This window comes from Rhamphochromis longiceps, linkage group LG5 (genome assembly GCF_057381845.1).
Source record: "Rhamphochromis longiceps isolate RC_006_pf linkage group LG5, R_longiceps_female_GT1.1, whole genome shotgun sequence".
Lineage (NCBI taxonomy): Eukaryota > Metazoa > Chordata > Actinopteri > Cichliformes > Cichlidae > Rhamphochromis > Rhamphochromis longiceps.
The window spans coordinates 22,758,359-22,775,742 of NC_140561.1; the positions used below are offsets into that span (position 1 = coordinate 22,758,359).

The 17,384-nt window shown below is 39.3% G+C and overlaps 1 protein-coding gene across 1 annotated transcript; it reads left to right on the forward strand.

Annotated features, from left to right (window-relative positions):
- The first annotated feature begins 1,181 nt into the window (after positions 1–1,181).
- Positions 1,182–11,893, forward strand: LOC146670008 (inter-alpha-trypsin inhibitor heavy chain H3-like). The gene is made up of 22 exons (XM_085406686.1): positions 1,182–1,367; positions 2,184–2,344; positions 2,476–2,580; positions 2,836–2,998; positions 3,094–3,204; positions 5,013–5,141; positions 5,257–5,373; positions 5,489–5,657; positions 5,751–5,861; positions 6,016–6,197; positions 6,301–6,480; positions 6,568–6,689; positions 7,264–7,445; positions 7,767–7,811; positions 8,023–8,109; positions 8,467–8,523; positions 9,000–9,068; positions 9,445–9,552; positions 9,708–9,873; positions 11,190–11,338; positions 11,533–11,617; positions 11,707–11,893. Exons 1-22 carry the CDS (start codon positions 1,296–1,298, stop codon positions 11,819–11,821), a joined length of 2,685 nt encoding a protein of 894 aa, XP_085262812.1. The 5' UTR covers positions 1,182–1,295; the 3' UTR covers positions 11,822–11,893.
- Positions 11,894–17,384: the final 5,491 nt, after the last annotated feature.

Below are 17,384 nucleotides of genomic sequence, written 5' to 3' on the forward strand. Positions count from 1 at the left end.
ACATGTTGACCAAGAAAGAAACCCCTGCTCCAAATTCCACAGATTTAATATTGATTGAAACCTGCAGCTGCCCACATGGGCAAGCAAACTGGCTTCTAGAAAAAATGTTTTGGACAGATGGAGAAAAGATTGAGCTACTTGGCCACAATGACAAGAGGTATGTTTGGAGGAGTAAAGGTGAGGCTAAGAAACCTGAAAACTCTGTACCCGCAGTCAAGCATGGTGGTGGTAGTGTCGTGGTCTGGAGCTGTTTTGTTGCTAGTGGTACTGCAACACTGCACAAGGTGGATGAAATAATGAAGCAGGAGCAGGAGGACTCCACATATGTTGACTTGGAGGTGATTTGGACACAGCTGGGTGTTCCAACAGAATGCTAATCTGAAGCACACGCCAATTACAGTTTTGGATAAAGAAAGCAAACATCTGCAATGGCCAAAGCTTCAGCCTTAATCCTATGTGGACAACACTTAAAAGCTGGCTCTATGCAAAGAAACTAATTTAAATGAACTCAGTTATGCCAATTATGCCAAGAAGAGTGGTTAAATATCCAGCCAAATTATGCCAGAAGCTTGTTAATTGCTACCAAAAGCATTTGGCTTGGGTTCAATTTGCGAAACGACTTTAAACCAAATATTAATGATGGTGTATGTATAGATTTGACACTGTGTGGATTAGATAAAATTTAAAATAAATTTAAAAAATAATCCAATTCATGCTTTTTAAAGTCGTTAAAGATGAATGCTGTATTCAACCTTGGAAAAAGAACTTTTCAAGTAAATCATTAAAAGCCCCAAATAACCATGATATTCATGCCAGTGATGAATGCTTTATCTAATGCTTGCAATGAAACCTTCAAGGCTGTTTTTCCCAGCACCTTTCAGATGGTTTCAGAATGGCACAGTCTCAACTACATACTTTAAGTCATAAATATATATTTTGCCCTAAACAAAACATTATTAGTTACAGTCACTAGTAATGGAAAGACAAATTATTGCCAAGACAGGAAACAGAATTTCCTGTCACTAATGAAAAGACAGCCGTGGGACCAAAGTCCTGGTAAAGTGCAAAGGTTTGACCCTCAATGTAAACATGAACTCCCACAGAAACTGCTGGACTTCTGGTAAATTACTGATTTACTTATGCGAGTGGGTGTTTTTGTCACAGACAGTTGTTGAAACTGGAGATAGGGAAAACAGAGTTTGAACTTTAAAAAAATAGGTACACAATAACGCTGTCCTTGTTTGAGTTCAAAAGAGTGTTTTGGCTGTTTTGCTGGCATTTTGGTTGGAGGCGTCATGGGGAGAACCGTGGTGCAAATCACCTTCATCATATTCCTGCTGGTTTTGGCTTCCACACAGCCAAACAAGGTAAGTTCAGTACACATAAAGGGCAGCAACAGTATTTCAATGTAACAAAATCCTTAAAAAGTGCTATTTATACTTCACAGATAACAAGAGATTTATGAGGTACATTGATTTTTATCTCTCTTGGCGTCTTTCAGTCAGGTGAAATACACTGAACTTTGCAGGGTGAAGGTCCTTTTGACTTCTTCCTCCAGGGTTACTTCATGTTGGTCCTATTACATGATAATAATTTAACATAAGGACTGGAATAAGCTTAAGCCTTTAAGTAACAGATAGAAGATAATGTAATGACACCTGAAGTGAAGAAATCCTGAATGTGTGCATGTTTACTGTATCCTTTGTCTAGAGTCAGAGTATAAAGTAGTCTATTAGCTCATTTTAATGTTTAAAGATATACATTTAATAACAGTGATGGTTAGTGCTAGATTAAGCGATTTATCATCATCCACAAAAACAAAACAAAACAAAACAAAACAAAAATCAACACATAGCACAGTGTAAAACTCTGTTTCCATGTATTTACTGCATCCTGGTGAACTGTTGGCATTTATCAGGTTGCAATAAATATTTGATAATTTATTGCACCCAGCAGCTGCAGTGTGTCAGCTGGTGATTCTATTAATTCATTTATTTCCATGTGTTGATGTTTTTCAGCACATAACCAGTCACATTTATGGTGTGGATGTGTATCTATTTCCCTCATGGCGATGATATCATCCAAAAACAAATTATTTTTCTGCTAAATTTGACCTTTGGTCAGCTGCTAAGCTCAGTTAACCATTATGTTTTCGGTGAAATGTGCCCCCTGTGTTTGCTCAGGATGACTGGGACATCTACAGCTTTCACATCAACTCCACAGTGACCAGTCGTTATGCCACCACTGTCATCACAAGCCGTGTGGCCAATCGTATGAACGAGTCAAAGGAAATTGAATTTCATGTTCAGATTCCCAAGAATGCCTTCATCAGTAAATTTCGAATGTGTGTGAAGTTAAAATAATGTGTAACCATCCAGAGATATTTGCAAATAATGAATTCTACAGTGAAGAATAAATGACAGGATACTCAGTAGTGTGTGCATTTACACAAGGGCTTTTCTTGGTCCTTTTCAGGTTTATCGATGGCCAGGTTTATGATGGTGTTGTGAAAGCTAAGGAGCAAGCTCAGCAGCAGTACACTGAAGCTGTGTCCCGTGGTGAAAGTGCTGGACTTGTCAGGTATTAACTAAATGATTAAATGATAGGTATTGTACAAATACACTGAGTGTTCCTTTGGATAAAAAAGAAGAAAAAGAAAATATTTCTGTCATTCAAAATTAGTTTGGTCTGTTCTTGTGTTTTCTCTTCTTTCTTCATTTCTCTAAAATAATGTTAATGCGAATAGGAAAATATATTTAGTTAATCTTATTCTCTGCTCAGGTCCAAACTACAGCCATAATCGCAATTTAGTGAGATCATTTTTTTCTGCTTTAGTTCTGTAGGGAGGACACTGGAGGAATTTAAGACCTCTGTAACTGTGGCTGCTCACAAAAAGGTCACTTTTGAACTCACATATGAGGAATTAATGAAACGAACACGTGGCAAGTACGAGCTGCAAATTCATGCTCGACCCACACAGCCTGTCAGTGACTTCAAGGTGACTGTCTTATTGGTATCTATTAGTGGAAAATGCTGAGATAACATCACACATGATGAGATCTTTTATTTTTATTATATTGTATTTATTACCAGGTGGATGTGTACATTCACGAGGAAGCTGGCATCAGTTTCATCAATGTGAAAGGAGGCCTGAGCACCAATGCCCTCGCTAATGCCATCACCAAAACACATGCAGATAAACAGGTACTGAAATCTTTTTTGTTGCAGAACAGTAAAAAAAACACGAGCTTTCTAACAAGAGACAGTTTGAGGTACTAACAGGTTGTTATTCATTTGCAGTAAGAGGGAGCTTGATCTCAGTGTAAAATGAATGACTATAAAATGAGTAAAATGCACAAATAACCATTATGGTAACAATGATATTTCTTCCAACATTATGGCTCATTTCTCATCCTTGTACACAACACAAATGCTAGCAAAGTTCTGATGTCTGGCGTAATGTAGATGGCAGCACATCGTGCTTCCAAATCGTAAAAATCCTACAGCAGTTTATTAACTAGAGATCACTTGGAAGAACTGAACATGATTTACAGAATTTACATGAGATACAGAATTGGATTAATAATTATTTGGCGATTAGATTCTGATGAACCATCATAGTATAATGAGGTCCCAGCAATGATAGGCATAAGGGCAGGATCCCCATGGATTCTAGATGCCAGTGAAGGTGAAGGTGAAGATGGAGACATGGATGCGCCTCTGAATGATCAGTCGGAGGTGGACATGGTGATGAGACAGGCTGGATGAATGAATGGCAGAAGAGAACTGAGATTTTAAAACACACCAAACAAAGTCTGATTGGCTCATAAAAGGTTTGGAAGAAAATGATTGGACTAGAAAAATGCTGTCAGCACCAGTGTTTGGGTCATTACTCAAGAAAAATCAACTATCACACAATACTTAACAAAAAAACAGTAATGTAGAACATTACTTTCTTACTTGCAGGAGAAGGTAATTTGTTACATTACTTGTTACATTACTTGTTAAATTACGTTATCATCACTCCATAAAATGACCTGAAACAGTTACATAATTACCAGAAAACAACAGAAACCTGAGGCTACAGTCCCACACACAAACACAGATCCCTATCATATTGCGGATGAAGACAGTCTTGCTTTTAGTGTTTACAGATGAACACAAAGCAGAGAAAAAACAGCCCAAAGAGACTAGAAAAGAGGCTGGTTTCTAAATCTTCTTAATATGTTTTTTTCTGTACATGGCTAAGTTTTAACCCACATTTGTCTTTGCAGCAGTGAAGTGTTTTTGGTTTTCTGAAGTATTCACGATGCAGTGGTTCAAATACATATTGTCATGGTCCAGAGTCTGTGACTCCGTGTTTATGTTAAGTTTATTATTATTCTGTGGTTTTGGTTATCTTGGGTTTTTGTACTCTTCTGTTTCACATTTCATGTTCCTATGTCGGTGTCCTCCAGTCTGTGTTTAGTTGGTGTGTGTCGTGTTCAGTCGGTGTGTTTCCTGTTTTACTTAGAAGGTCTCTGTCTGATGTCAGTGTGTTCTGTTTACGTTTCCCCTGCCTCGTCAGCAGTTATGTCTCCCAAGTGTGTTTCCCTCCTGTTTCCCATGCCCTGATTACTGGTGTGTGTAAGTGTGTGTTCCCTCGTCCTCGTTGCTGGGTCGTCTGCTTCTCTCCGTCCGTCTTCCTGTGTATTTTCCTGTGCCTCCCTGCATATCTCTTTCCGGTTAGTTTCAGTTAGTTTTTCCAGTTTAGGTTTTCTTAGTTTCATGTTTCACCCTCGCCATCTCTGTTGTATCCACTGTTGGTAAATAAAGTCACTTGCACCACTGCTGCCGCATCTTGGGTCCTTATAATTCACAAATTCACAATTCAAAAACATAATTTCAGTAGTTTACTAATCATTTAATTCTGTTTGCATTTACATTTTCAGCAGACCATGTATACAGAAAATAAAATCACTGACATCTCTCTCTTTCAAGTTCCTAAACTCTGTGATTCACTCTGTTTCCAGGCGTGGGTGTATTTCTATCCAACAGTCGACCAACAGAAAATGTGTGACAGCTGTGGAGATCAGGGTATGAATGGAGATCTGGTTATAGTTTACGACGTTAACAGGGATAATGGACTGGGACACATCAAGGTAAACCCTGGTCTTTTAGCAACACAAACCGTATGACTTGGGCTAAAAAGCTTCTTGAATAATCCTATAACCAATCAAGTTTTGTTTTTTGTTTTTTTTCATAACGCCGCCTTAGAAATCTGACGGGTACTTTGTTCATCATTTTGCTCCATCTGATCTTCCACGGATACCAAAAAATGTCGTCTTTGTTATTGATCAAAGTGGCTCAATGGAGGGCAGAAAAATTGAGCAGGTAAAGTATTTGAAGGGTCAGTTTCTGATATGATTTTATACATTTTTCTCTTTTTTTTACATTTTTAATGAAAAGAAAAACAATATATAGCCATGAATTATGTTTTCTTACCCAGACTAAGACCGCATTAATCCACATTCTGAATGATCTGGCAGAAGATGATCACTTTGGTCTGATCACTTTTGATGACAGAATTTCTTACTGGAAGCGAGAACTCGTTCAGGCCAACAGCAAAAACCTGGAAAGTGCCAAAAACTTTGCAAGCAATATACAAGCTAGAGGATGTGAGAAGTTGCAGTAAATACACATTTTGGAATATCAACAGTTGGGAGGAGAATAGCAGTACTGAAAATGCATTTGTTGTTGTTGCATTTCAGCCACAAACATAAATGAAGCAGTGCTGCAAGGAGCACGTATGCTGAATGCACATAACAGAGAAGGTTCAGCATCTATCCTTATACTTCTCACAGATGGAGACCCAACCTCAGGTTGTAATAAAACACATCTGTAAACAAATGTACACAAATATTTCATGAAACCGAGATCTTTATGAGCTTATTGTGGTTAAAAGTCCTGATTTATTATGAATTATGAGACTACATTGTTTCTGAGCTGAACTGGGTATGTCTTGTCTTTTTTCAGGGGTGACAAATCTGGAGAAAATCCAGTCAAATGTAAGACAGGCTATTGCAGGCAAATTCCCACTGTACTGTCTCGGTTTCGGTTTTGATGTTGATTTTAATTTCCTTGAGAAAATGTCGCTGCAAAATAACGGTGTGGCACGACGGATTTATGAAGACTCTGATGCTGATTTACAGCTGAAGGTATTTAAATTATGCATGCTCTTCTTTTATGTGATTTGAAACCCTTGAGAATTGAAAGAAAAAAGAGCATGATTTGTATCACTTCCACACTGTATGTCAACAGGGTTTCTATGAAGAGGTGGCCACACCTCTACTGACAGATGTGACAATGATCTATGTTGGTGGGACCAATCTAACCCAGACTAACTTCAGTCAGTATTATAATGGTTCTGAGATTGTGGTAGCCGGTGAGATCACAGATAATAACATTGAAACCTTCACCCCTCAAGTTGTGGCTATTTCAGTAAGAATCAATCCACAGGACTCATCAGCAGAACTCTTCTCAAAACCTTTTTTGTGATAGACTGACGTTACAATTAATTTATTACAGAGTAATAGAAGAATAATGTTCTCTAACCCAAATGAAACCGTGGAATCCACTGGAACAGTGTCTGATGACCGTATCCAGAGGGTTTGGGCGTACCTCACAGTTAAACAGCTTCTGGACAAAGAGTGAGTTTGACTTACAACATCTTTCCACTTTTTTTCTTTTCAGGTGATGAGCTTATTTTAAAGGGTAGTTGTTGATTGGCACAGCAAAGCTGAGATTTCGGGTAAGGCTCATCATAATTTACCTGAGCCTGAAGAAGAAATGGTTTGTTCAGTCCAAGGCCCAAAAGATTCTGTTTTACACACCTTTATATATTTGTTAGGAAAATACTGCACAGTTTCCAGTTTTAATGGTGATATGAGATGGTAACAATCTTACCACCATATTCTATTTAATTTATTTGTGTACTTTTTAACCGGTTGACTCTGGACTAAAGGCTGGTTTCCAAAGTAAATTTATTTCTTTAACTCTGGGGTGTCACAGCTGTTGCGATACAGCTGCAAATCCTTCTTGAAGGAAGTAGTATATTAATTTATCCATGTTCATAATTCAAACAGCCTTTCAGGTTTGTAACCCTATATCAATATTTTCAAAACACTGGATTATCTTTGGACATGGAAACATTTTTTTTTAATTACTTAATTACATTTGATTTCTGTGTCAAACCCCTTATTCGTTTAATCCTTTGTGACACAGGCTTCAGTTATCTGAAACTGAGAAAGAGAAAGTGAAGAAGGAGGCTTTGGAGCTGTCACTGAGGTACAGTTTTGTGACCCCTCTCACATCCATGGTGGTTACAAAGCCTCCCGGAGAGAACACAGATGTGCTTCATAAACCCAAGGAAGGTGAAACACCACAGAGAAGGCATTTCACTGGAGGTTATTAAAAGATTATTAAAATTCAAGTATTTAATTTGGATCAATTCACTTAATTATTTGTTGTTTCTCTGTCACATAAAAGAGAACCATTGAGTATTTATAATTTAACTACTAGAAAATGTAGAAAAATTGAAAACTAAACAGTTATGTAATAATATAAATTATTAATTTTTATTATTACTTGTAATAATAGAAATTATTACAAGTAAAGTTTCTATTTAGTGTTTTGTTGGTGATTAAATATGAGAATAGTGATGCCTTGCCTGAAATCATACAATATTTGCCAGAACTTTGCAATATTCTTGTCTGAATTTTTTGTAGTTCCTGTTAACCGCAGGACCAGGATCCAACATGTTCCTGTTCAAGGTATAAAGCGTATTTTTACATTGTATTGCATGGATGGTATATTGAAAATACAAGAAGTTTTTTTTTTTGTTCTTTTTTACACGATTTGGTTTTTATTATTATTATTTTTCCTTTTGAGCTTTTAGTGATGTATTGTCTGAAGCCATACAGTATTCACCAGACTTTTGTGATATTCTTGTATGTAACTAATGTTGTCTGAATTTTTTTGTAGGTACTGGTATGGTCAAGTTCAAACATGCTCCTGTTAAACCCCCCAGGCATCAGGCCCCTGTTCGTGTTTTAAAGAAAAACACTCGTGGTATAGTATTGCATGGATGACATACTGAAAATACAAGACGTGTCTTTCATATGAATAGGATTTGTATGACTTTTTTTCCTTTTTATGTTTTAGAGGTCCAAACTATGTCTGGCTCCTTCAATTAAAATCCACTCCTTACTTCTTTCATTTCTCTTTTTTGTGTGTGCACATCTTAATTTTCAGCTATATAGAGCAGTTACAAGATGTTATCAAATAATAGAAATCATTAGAATCACATTAAGTGTGTTTTTTGTTTGAGGTTGAATATGAAAACAGTGATGTCTGAAGTTATACAAAATTCACCAGAGCTTTACAAAATTCTTGTGCGTAACTAATGTTGTCTGAATTTTTTTGTAGTTACACTCAGGAGTGGACTTCTAGACACTTCTAGTCATTTTCCACTGGCACCTAAAGGTATAGTATTGCATGGATGGCATACTTTCTTTTTTCTTTTGATAGAATTAAAGATTTTACAGGGGATTTTATACATGGCATCTCCAGGTTAAACTCATGATACTTCCCCAACTGATGACTTAAAGCAGGCTTGGCCAACTCCAGGCTTTGAGGGCCGGTGTCCTGCAGGTTTTAGATCTCACCCTGGGTCTACACACCTGAACTTCAAGACATGTTGAGGACTTAAATCAGCTGTGTCAGATCAAGGACACATCTAAACCCTGCAAGACACCAGCCCTTGAGGCCTGGATTTGGACACCACTGACTTAAACAAAGGAAATTGTTTTTGTTAATGTAAATATTTGCCATAGAACAAAGTGTGTATTTATTGCTTGATGTTTAATATAAGAACATACATGTTTTGTCCAAAGTCATACAATATCCATCAGAGCTTTGCAATATTACGGTGCGTAACTATTGTCTAAATTTGTTTGTAGGTCCTGCTTCCCGTGTCCATGTGGTCCCGTTCTTCTCTATAGCTGCCAATGTCCCACAGGCAACTGATGGTATTGTATTTTATTGATAGTATAAAGATAGATCCTCAGAGAGGATTTTGTAAATGGCATCTACAGGTTAAAATGTAAACAAAAACATATCATCCAGATACTTCCTCACATGATTACTTAAACAAAGAAAATGATTTGTATTTAGTCTATTTTCTAAAACTGTGTATCTGTGGCATGAGGTGTTGTTCTTTTATAGATTTATAAAAATTAATTTCCATGTTTAAAAAAACCTGAATTTGTTTTTTCAATGTTTACTACCCAAAAGAAGTAAAGTGACTAATATGTGAAAACAGTAAAGTTGGTGTTGAATGTTAAGCTTTTTATTTTGAGGAACAGAGTTTCTATATACTGACTCAGTGTGTCTATGTGTATCTAGTTCCTCTTCTTCACAGGTTTTTAATAAACACTGAGAATCAGACTGTTCCATTGTGCTTTGATGTCAGTGGCTCACTACAACTTAAACTACTTCACCATCCCAGTGAGGGTCAGTAGTGTTAACTTTTCCTAATTTAATGAACCCTGATATATTTTTTCTTTTCATGCATAATAAAATCTTACTATTCTAATTTCTCATTAGCATTTTAATATAATCCCCAGTTTGTGAAGTGTGTTAAGAGCTGCATTTCTCTTTTGTTCCAGAGCTGTTTGTGAATGGTGAGCTTGATTCAGTTGTGAATGGAGGCTTCAACAGTATTTTTATACACTTCCAAACTGACCATCATGTTGAGATTGACTCCAGGGGCGTGACTGTACAAGGACAGACAGTGGCACATCACACTGGACAGGATACCATCACAGCTGGGAGGTAATCTTGCAATATAATGGTACAAACTCATGTTCTCAGTATTGTATACAGATATGTAACTTCACTTTTTCCAAGAAGTATAGGAGATGACGAATCCTAAATTAGCTTACATGTTTCAGACTGAACAAGAGAATAAACACGCAACAAATGGAGTTATCACAGATTTTTATTTGTACCGATTAAACATATGAAATGTTTTTAGTGAGATCTAGTTTGGTAAGCAGACCCTTCAACAAGGTTAATAGTTTACAAATGCAGAGCAAATTGGCTGCACAACATTATTCTTATAATGCTTTTTAAAATTCATGCTTACATTAAAGGTTCTGTACACCCACAGAAGTGGAACAATTTTTTTTGTCAGTGACAGAAACTCTTCTCATCTTCAGAATTACAAGATTCGTCTTTGTTGGTGTTCGTGTTTGTACATCTTGGTCACTTTCTCCTTAGCTTTGTTTTGGGAAACAATTTTAATCTTTCATTTCATTATAATCCATAAAATTGTGGCCCTTTGTAATGCCTTTAATAGTTTTGGAAGTGTAATCTGAACACAAGGCTGTCAGGAGCCCACTGCAGCTTTTGGCAGGCATCACAGCAGTGCCTGCTAATTGCAGAAAAAAAGATTTAAAAAAGATGGTAAATTTTAAAAAATATATTACTCCTATTACTACTTATCTAAGCAAATTATGATTTAGGACGTTATGATAAATATGAAACGATTGAGAGTAACTATTTTTTTCTTTGGCGATATAGCATCAAATTATGTCACCTGTTAATTTCTGAAATTTTGTTTTAAAGCCTGGAATTTAGTTGGAAAGATGAGATGTGATAAGGAGGGGTAGGCCTGACTGGGAAACCACACACTTACTGGCAAATTACTTTTAACTGATAACTCATTAGCCAATGATAAATGGACCAGTTTTTACACAGCGCTTTTCTACTCTAATGCAGCACACAAAACTATACAACTTGCCTCATTCAACGATATTCCAATATGAATGGAGAGCAACTTCACATTACCCGCAAAAGAGCATCTGATGTTGGATGCTGTGCATCTTTGAACGTGTTGCCTGTGGAAAAATAGGCCTATAGTATGTCTTGACTGGTGTAACTAAAGGGATCTTGTGAGACTAGCAAACCTTTCAAGTTTCAAAATGAATTTGCTCTTAGGCATGAGAGTCAGCCTGTGCACCCTCTCATATTACAGAAGTTTCATTATTATTGTATTATGTGCAGAACAAAAATCTGCCAAAATATGTGAAATGCTCAGAAACTTTACAGAGCTTTAAAAAGTTCAAATAAACTCCATATCCTTGCAGTGTGACAGTGGTTGTGCACAACAAGAAAATACATGTTACAGCTGGAAAGATGCGCCTGGTGATCTTAGTTCATGAGAAGAATAGCAACAAATTCCTTTGGCCAGTTTTAAAAAAGCATCGCTCGGCCAACGACTCTGAAGGACTTTTAGGTGAGTGGAAGGTTTTTGTGTATGTGTGAATATTCACTGCATGAGCTGGAAAATTGTGTATATACAGTAGTTAAGAAAAACCCGTTTACAACCAGCAGTGGTGTTTTCTGTAAAAATATCTTGATGCTGGGTCTGTTTTAGTATCTGATTCTAAATGTCAGGTCCTATTTTATTGTTTTACTCCCTTTTTCCAGCTGTAAAGCCTGCAGTGTATGAGGTGGTGCAGCAAGTTCCTGTCACAAAACTAAAGATTAAAAACCAAGAGATAGATGTTACAAGGTACGTTTTTTGTAATGTTTTCAGTTTCTTCATTCAAAACAGAAAGCCGTTTAAGATTCCACCTATAATCTTTTTTTCTCCTTTTGTAGTGACAACGCTACTGATTACAGCATCGACCCTCCTGTCACAAAGAACTGCTGGCTTATGTCTGCTGACTCTGCCCTGCAGAGGCCACTGGCAGATTTTTCCGTGGCACAACATTAAGTGTGAACTGTGCTGAATTACAAACATGAAGAAATAAAAAGTATCAGTTTAAAAAAAGAGCATTTTGAAACTTATTCAGTGTTGGTCTCAGAATGTATGTCTATGTAATGGGAAAGGCTTTAGGACCCAGGGCATCAAAGGAAGGTAATAAAAGAGGAAGTAGCAGAAAGTGTCTTCTTCTGTTTAGATGTGTAGTCGTTGAAAATTGTGGTTTTGGGATGTTACAATGTTTTGAAGTCCATGCTGAGTAGATCGCGTTGTCATTCAAGCACTTTGCGATAATACTGCCCTTCAGTATGATTCAAGTAATGAGTGAAAGGACATTAATCATGTTGTGCAGCAAGCATAGTCAGTTGGAGGATGGGCTGCACATGTGATTGTGCCACTGTTTTTCTTCTCTCTAGTTTGTTTTAGAGTGAGGGTCGTATTTTAAAACTGATTCTTTTTTCCTTGGTTTTGTCTTTATGTAAACTGGACCTGCTGCAATATTAATTAAGAAATGTCCAAACACCTCACAGCAATGTGCCACCAATTATTTCCTTAGCAAAGCACTTAGTGGATGTAATAAGTGTCCCCATGGGATCGCATTTATTTAGGGTGGATTTGGTTAAAGAAAAGCACCCATAATTTTTCTGCTGGCTAGATTGAGTTATTAGGTGATGCTACATTGCTGGCAGGTTGCACCATTAAAAGTACTCTGTAAATCATTAGTGGCCTTTCACTGTGATAGTCACATTTTATTGCAAATCCTTTTTAGTCATAAAATTGTATAAAGGTTTGGTGATACTGACCTCTTATCCGGTTTATTCTGGACTCTGGTGGTCCCTGCATGATATTCTGACTGGGAGTTTGTATGACAAGGTTTACAGAAGGTCTTTAATCCTCCACAGTCTACTTACCATATCTTGTCTACACATTCCCTCAAATTGTTTTCGTTTAGTTTTGAGCCTTTGTTAAGGCCAGATCCCATCCAGGAATGTTCCAGAATTTCTTCAACCACAAACATTTGTGGCCACATGTATTCATTGGGTAAGTCCAATGAATACATGTGGCCAAATAAAATGGTAAGGGCATGTGCAATGCTAACAAGGTTGTAAAGCACTTACACCTTTGATGATGACTCCAACACTGTCCAGGTCATCTATGGTTTCTTCATGTTCACGTTTCATGGCCAAGATGGCCAGGATTAAATTCATTAAAGGCTTGCCTAATTTGTTTGAAGATGAAAGTTTGTTTCCCTCGCACCAGGATCATTTTGGTTTTTTGGGCAATGTCATTTGTCAAACTTAAATCAACCAAAGGTGGTCTGTATTTTTACACATTACAGACACCATAAAAACATTAGTGTCATGATGCTCAGTCGTTTTGTATTTTTGCAAGGTAAACACAGAAAAACCATCAGGATGAACAGTACTTACGTACTGTTATTCAAAACCTCCACATTTAATAACAGATTAATACGTTAGCTTGTTAAATATTTCCTGGACTCCAACATTTCTTCTTGGAGAGTTTTGAAGACACCACCAAAGAACCGCATGGCTATTTATTGATAGACCTCACACCAACCTGCCCAGAGTGGGGATATTGCCTGAAAAGCAGCTTTGTCTTTTTATTTTACGAGGAAAAGTAACCAAAGAAACCAAGGAAATAGCCATTACTTTTTCCAAAGACACTGATAGAAAAAGTTTGGACTCTGGATTAGAGCCTGGTACTGACAGTTTTTGATGATGTCTTTTTTTTTTTATCTGTCTGCTCATCTCTGGTCTGGGCCGCTCCTTATTGATGCATCTCTCTCAGGCTCGTATTAATCTTGGGGGTGACAGTCAAAATCAATACTGCCCAGTCAGAGGTTGTCAAAGTGACTCTGGTTGTTAGCAGTTTAGAAACTTCACGACTTTTAACCGGTAGAGCTTCAGTTCTGGGGCAGAATTTAAAGCCCATTGTTCTTCCAGAGTTTTTTCAGCTGTTTTATGGACTCTGCAAACATATATCCAAAGCTGCACTGGTACCATTGTAAATGCCCTGTTGTTTGTGTTGGGTGTCTGGCTGAGCAGCAAAATGTTGCAGGGCCTCATGGGCACAATGGTGAAAAGTTAAATATTGTTTACACACACACACACACACACACACACACACACACACACACACACACACACACACACACACACACACACACACACACACAAAAGCAGTTATGAAAACAACGTGTGCCCAAAACTTCCTGTTAAAAGGGAGTTTTTCCTTCCCACTATGATCCCCTATCATATGATTTTTGGGGTTTTCTCAGTATCTATTATTGTAGGATCTACTGTATAATATAAAGCGCCTTGAGGCAACTGTTGTTGTGATTTGGCGCTATATAAATAAAATTGAATTGAATTAAATGTGATAAAATTTATAATTGTAATAGATTTTATTACCTCCCATAGCAAATCACTTGGTAGGTGCCGGTCATAAATGACATTTTTGACAAAAATTTACATCACATCTCTCTTTTTTTCATGCTTTCCCAGACGTCTCCAGTACATACATGCCAGCCCTCCCGATTTTTCCGGGAGAATCCCGAATTTCAGTGCTCCTCCCAAAAATCTCCCGGAGCCACCATTCTCCCGAATTTCTCCCGATTTTCCACCCGGACAACAAAATTGAAAAACCATATCGCAGAATTCATAGCGTGGCCCAGCCAGTTCCAGTTTCCAACAATGGCGGCAGCTACTTAGTTTTAATATTACTCTTTCTGGGTCGCAAAATAAACTTTTATTATATTTTCAGGCAGGGCCGTCTTTAGCCCAAAATGAATCAAAGCACCCCCAAAGATTTCTTACTTTTTTGACAACATTTGCTGTTTGTGTGACACACTACCGAAAATATAAAAAACATACAGTACTTGGTTGAGACATAATAGTTTGTATATATATATATATATATATATATATATATATATATATATATATATATATATATATGTATATAAGAAATACAGCAAGCTGTCCATACCTGAGGCCTTGGAGACTGCCAAGCAAAGACTCATAGCCTTGGCCAGCCGCTTGAGGAGGTACACCAGAGAGATAGAAGGCAGGAGAATAAACCAGCTGTTCTCCACAGAACCAGCAAAGGTGTACTCTCAGTGGCAAGGGAACAATAAGAGAACAGCACCACCAAGGCTGGAGACGGAGCAATACTGGAAGAGCATATGGGAGAAGGACGCAACCCATAACGGCAATGCTCAGTGGCTAGTGGATCTGAGGGCAGACCACAGCGACCTCCCTGAACAGGGTCCAGTAACCATCACAGTGGCAGATATCCAAGAAAGGGTCTCCAGTATGAAGAGTTGGACAGCACCAGGGCCCGACATGGTTCACGCCTACTGGCTAAAGAAGCTGACTGCACTCCACGAGCGTCTGGCAGCACAAATGAACCAGCTGCTAGTTAACGAGAGACACCCGGAATGGCTAACCGAAGGTCGGACGGTCCTGATCCCCAAGGACCCCAAGAAGGGACCGGTCCCCTCCAACTACCGACCAATAACCTGCCTCAGTACTACATGGAAGCTCCTGTCAGGCATCATATCGGCTAAGATGAACAGGCACATGGGTCAATACATGAGCGGGACACAGAAAGGGATTGGCAAGAATACCAGAGGCGCAAAACACCAGCTACTGGTAGACAGAACAATCAGCCGAGACTGCAAGACCAGACTGACCAACCTGTGCACTGCCTGGATTGATTACAAGAAGGCCTATGACTCAATGCCCCACAGCTGGATACTGGAATGCCTAGAATTGTACAAGATCAATGGGACCCTAAGAGCCTTCATCAGGAACTCAATGGGGATGTGGCGTACAACACTAGAGGCCAACTCCAAGCCCATAGCACAAGTCACCATCAAGTGCGGGATCTACCAAGGAGATGCTCTGTCCCCACTGCTGTTCTGCATAGGCCTGAACCCCCTCAGTGAGATCATTAACAAGACTGGCTACGGATACCGACTACGGAACGAAGCAGTTGTCAGCCACCTCCTGTACATGGATGACATCAAGCTGTATGCCAAGAGTGAACGAGACATCGATTCACTGATCCACACTACCAGGCTATACAGCAATGACATTGGAATGTCGTTCGGACTGGAGAAGTGTAGCCGGATGGTAACAAAGAGAGGGAAGGTAGTCAGAACTGAGGGGATTGAACTACCAGAAGGCAACATTGCAGACATAGAGGACAGTTACAAGTACCTGGGGATCCCGCAGGCGAATGGGAACCATGAAGAGGCCGCTAGAAAAGCTGCAACCACCAAGTACCTGCAGAGGGTCAGGCAAGTCCTGAGGAGTCAGCTGAATGGTAAGAACAAGATCCGGGCCATCAACACGTACGCCCTGCCCGTGATCAGGTACCCTGCTGGGATAATAGGCTGGCCAAAGGAGGAGATAGAAGCCACTGACATAAAGACAAGAAAGCTCCTTACCATGCATGGAGGGTTTCACCCCAAGTCCAGCACCCTGAGGCTGTACGCTAAGCGGAAGGAAGGGGGCCGGGGACTGGTGAGTGTCAGCACCACAGTCCAGGATGAGACAACGAACATCCAAGAATACATTGGGAAGATGGCCCCAACTGACCGAGTGCTCAGTGAATACCTCAGGCAGCAGAAACCCAAGAAAGAGGAGGGAGACGAGGAACCATCATAGAAGGACAGGCCCCTGCACGGTATGTACCACCGGCAGATAGAGGAGGTGGCTGATATCCAGAAATCCTACCAGTGGCTGGACAAAGCTGGACTGAAAGACAGCACAGAGGCACTAATCATGGCAGCACAAGAACAAGCTCTGAGCACAAGATCCATAGAGGCTGGGGTCTATCACACCAGGCAAGACCCCAGGTGCAGGCTGTGTAAAGATGCCCCAGAGACAATCCAGCACATAACAGCAGGGTGCAAGATGCTAGCAGGCAAGGCATACATGGAACGCCATAACCAAGTGGCCGGCATAGTGTACAGGAACATCTGTGCCGAGTATAATCTGGAAGTCCCGAGGTCAAAATGGGAGATGCCCCCAAGGGTGGTGGAGAATGACCGAGCTAAGATCCTGTGGGACTTCCAGATACAGACGGACAAAATGGTGGTGGCTAACCAACCGGACATAGTGGTGGTAGACAAACAGAAGAAGACGGCCGTAGTGATCGATGTAGCGGTTCCGAATGACAGCAATATCAGGAAGAAGGAACACGAGAAGCTGGAGAAATACCAAGGGCTCAGAGAAGAGCTCGAGAGGATGTGGAGGGTGAAGGTAACGGTGGTCCCCGTGGTAATCGGAGCACTAGGTGCGGTGACTCCCAAGCTAGGCGAATGGCTCCAGCAGATCCCGGGAATAACATCGGAGATCTCTGTCCAGAAGAGCGCAGTCCTGGGAACAGCTAAGATACTGCGCAGGACCCTCAAGCTCCCAGGCCTCTGGTAGAGGACCCGAGCTTGAAGGATAAAACCGCCCGCAGGGGCGTGCTGGGTGTATATATATATATATATATATATATATATATATATATATATATATATATATATATATATATATAT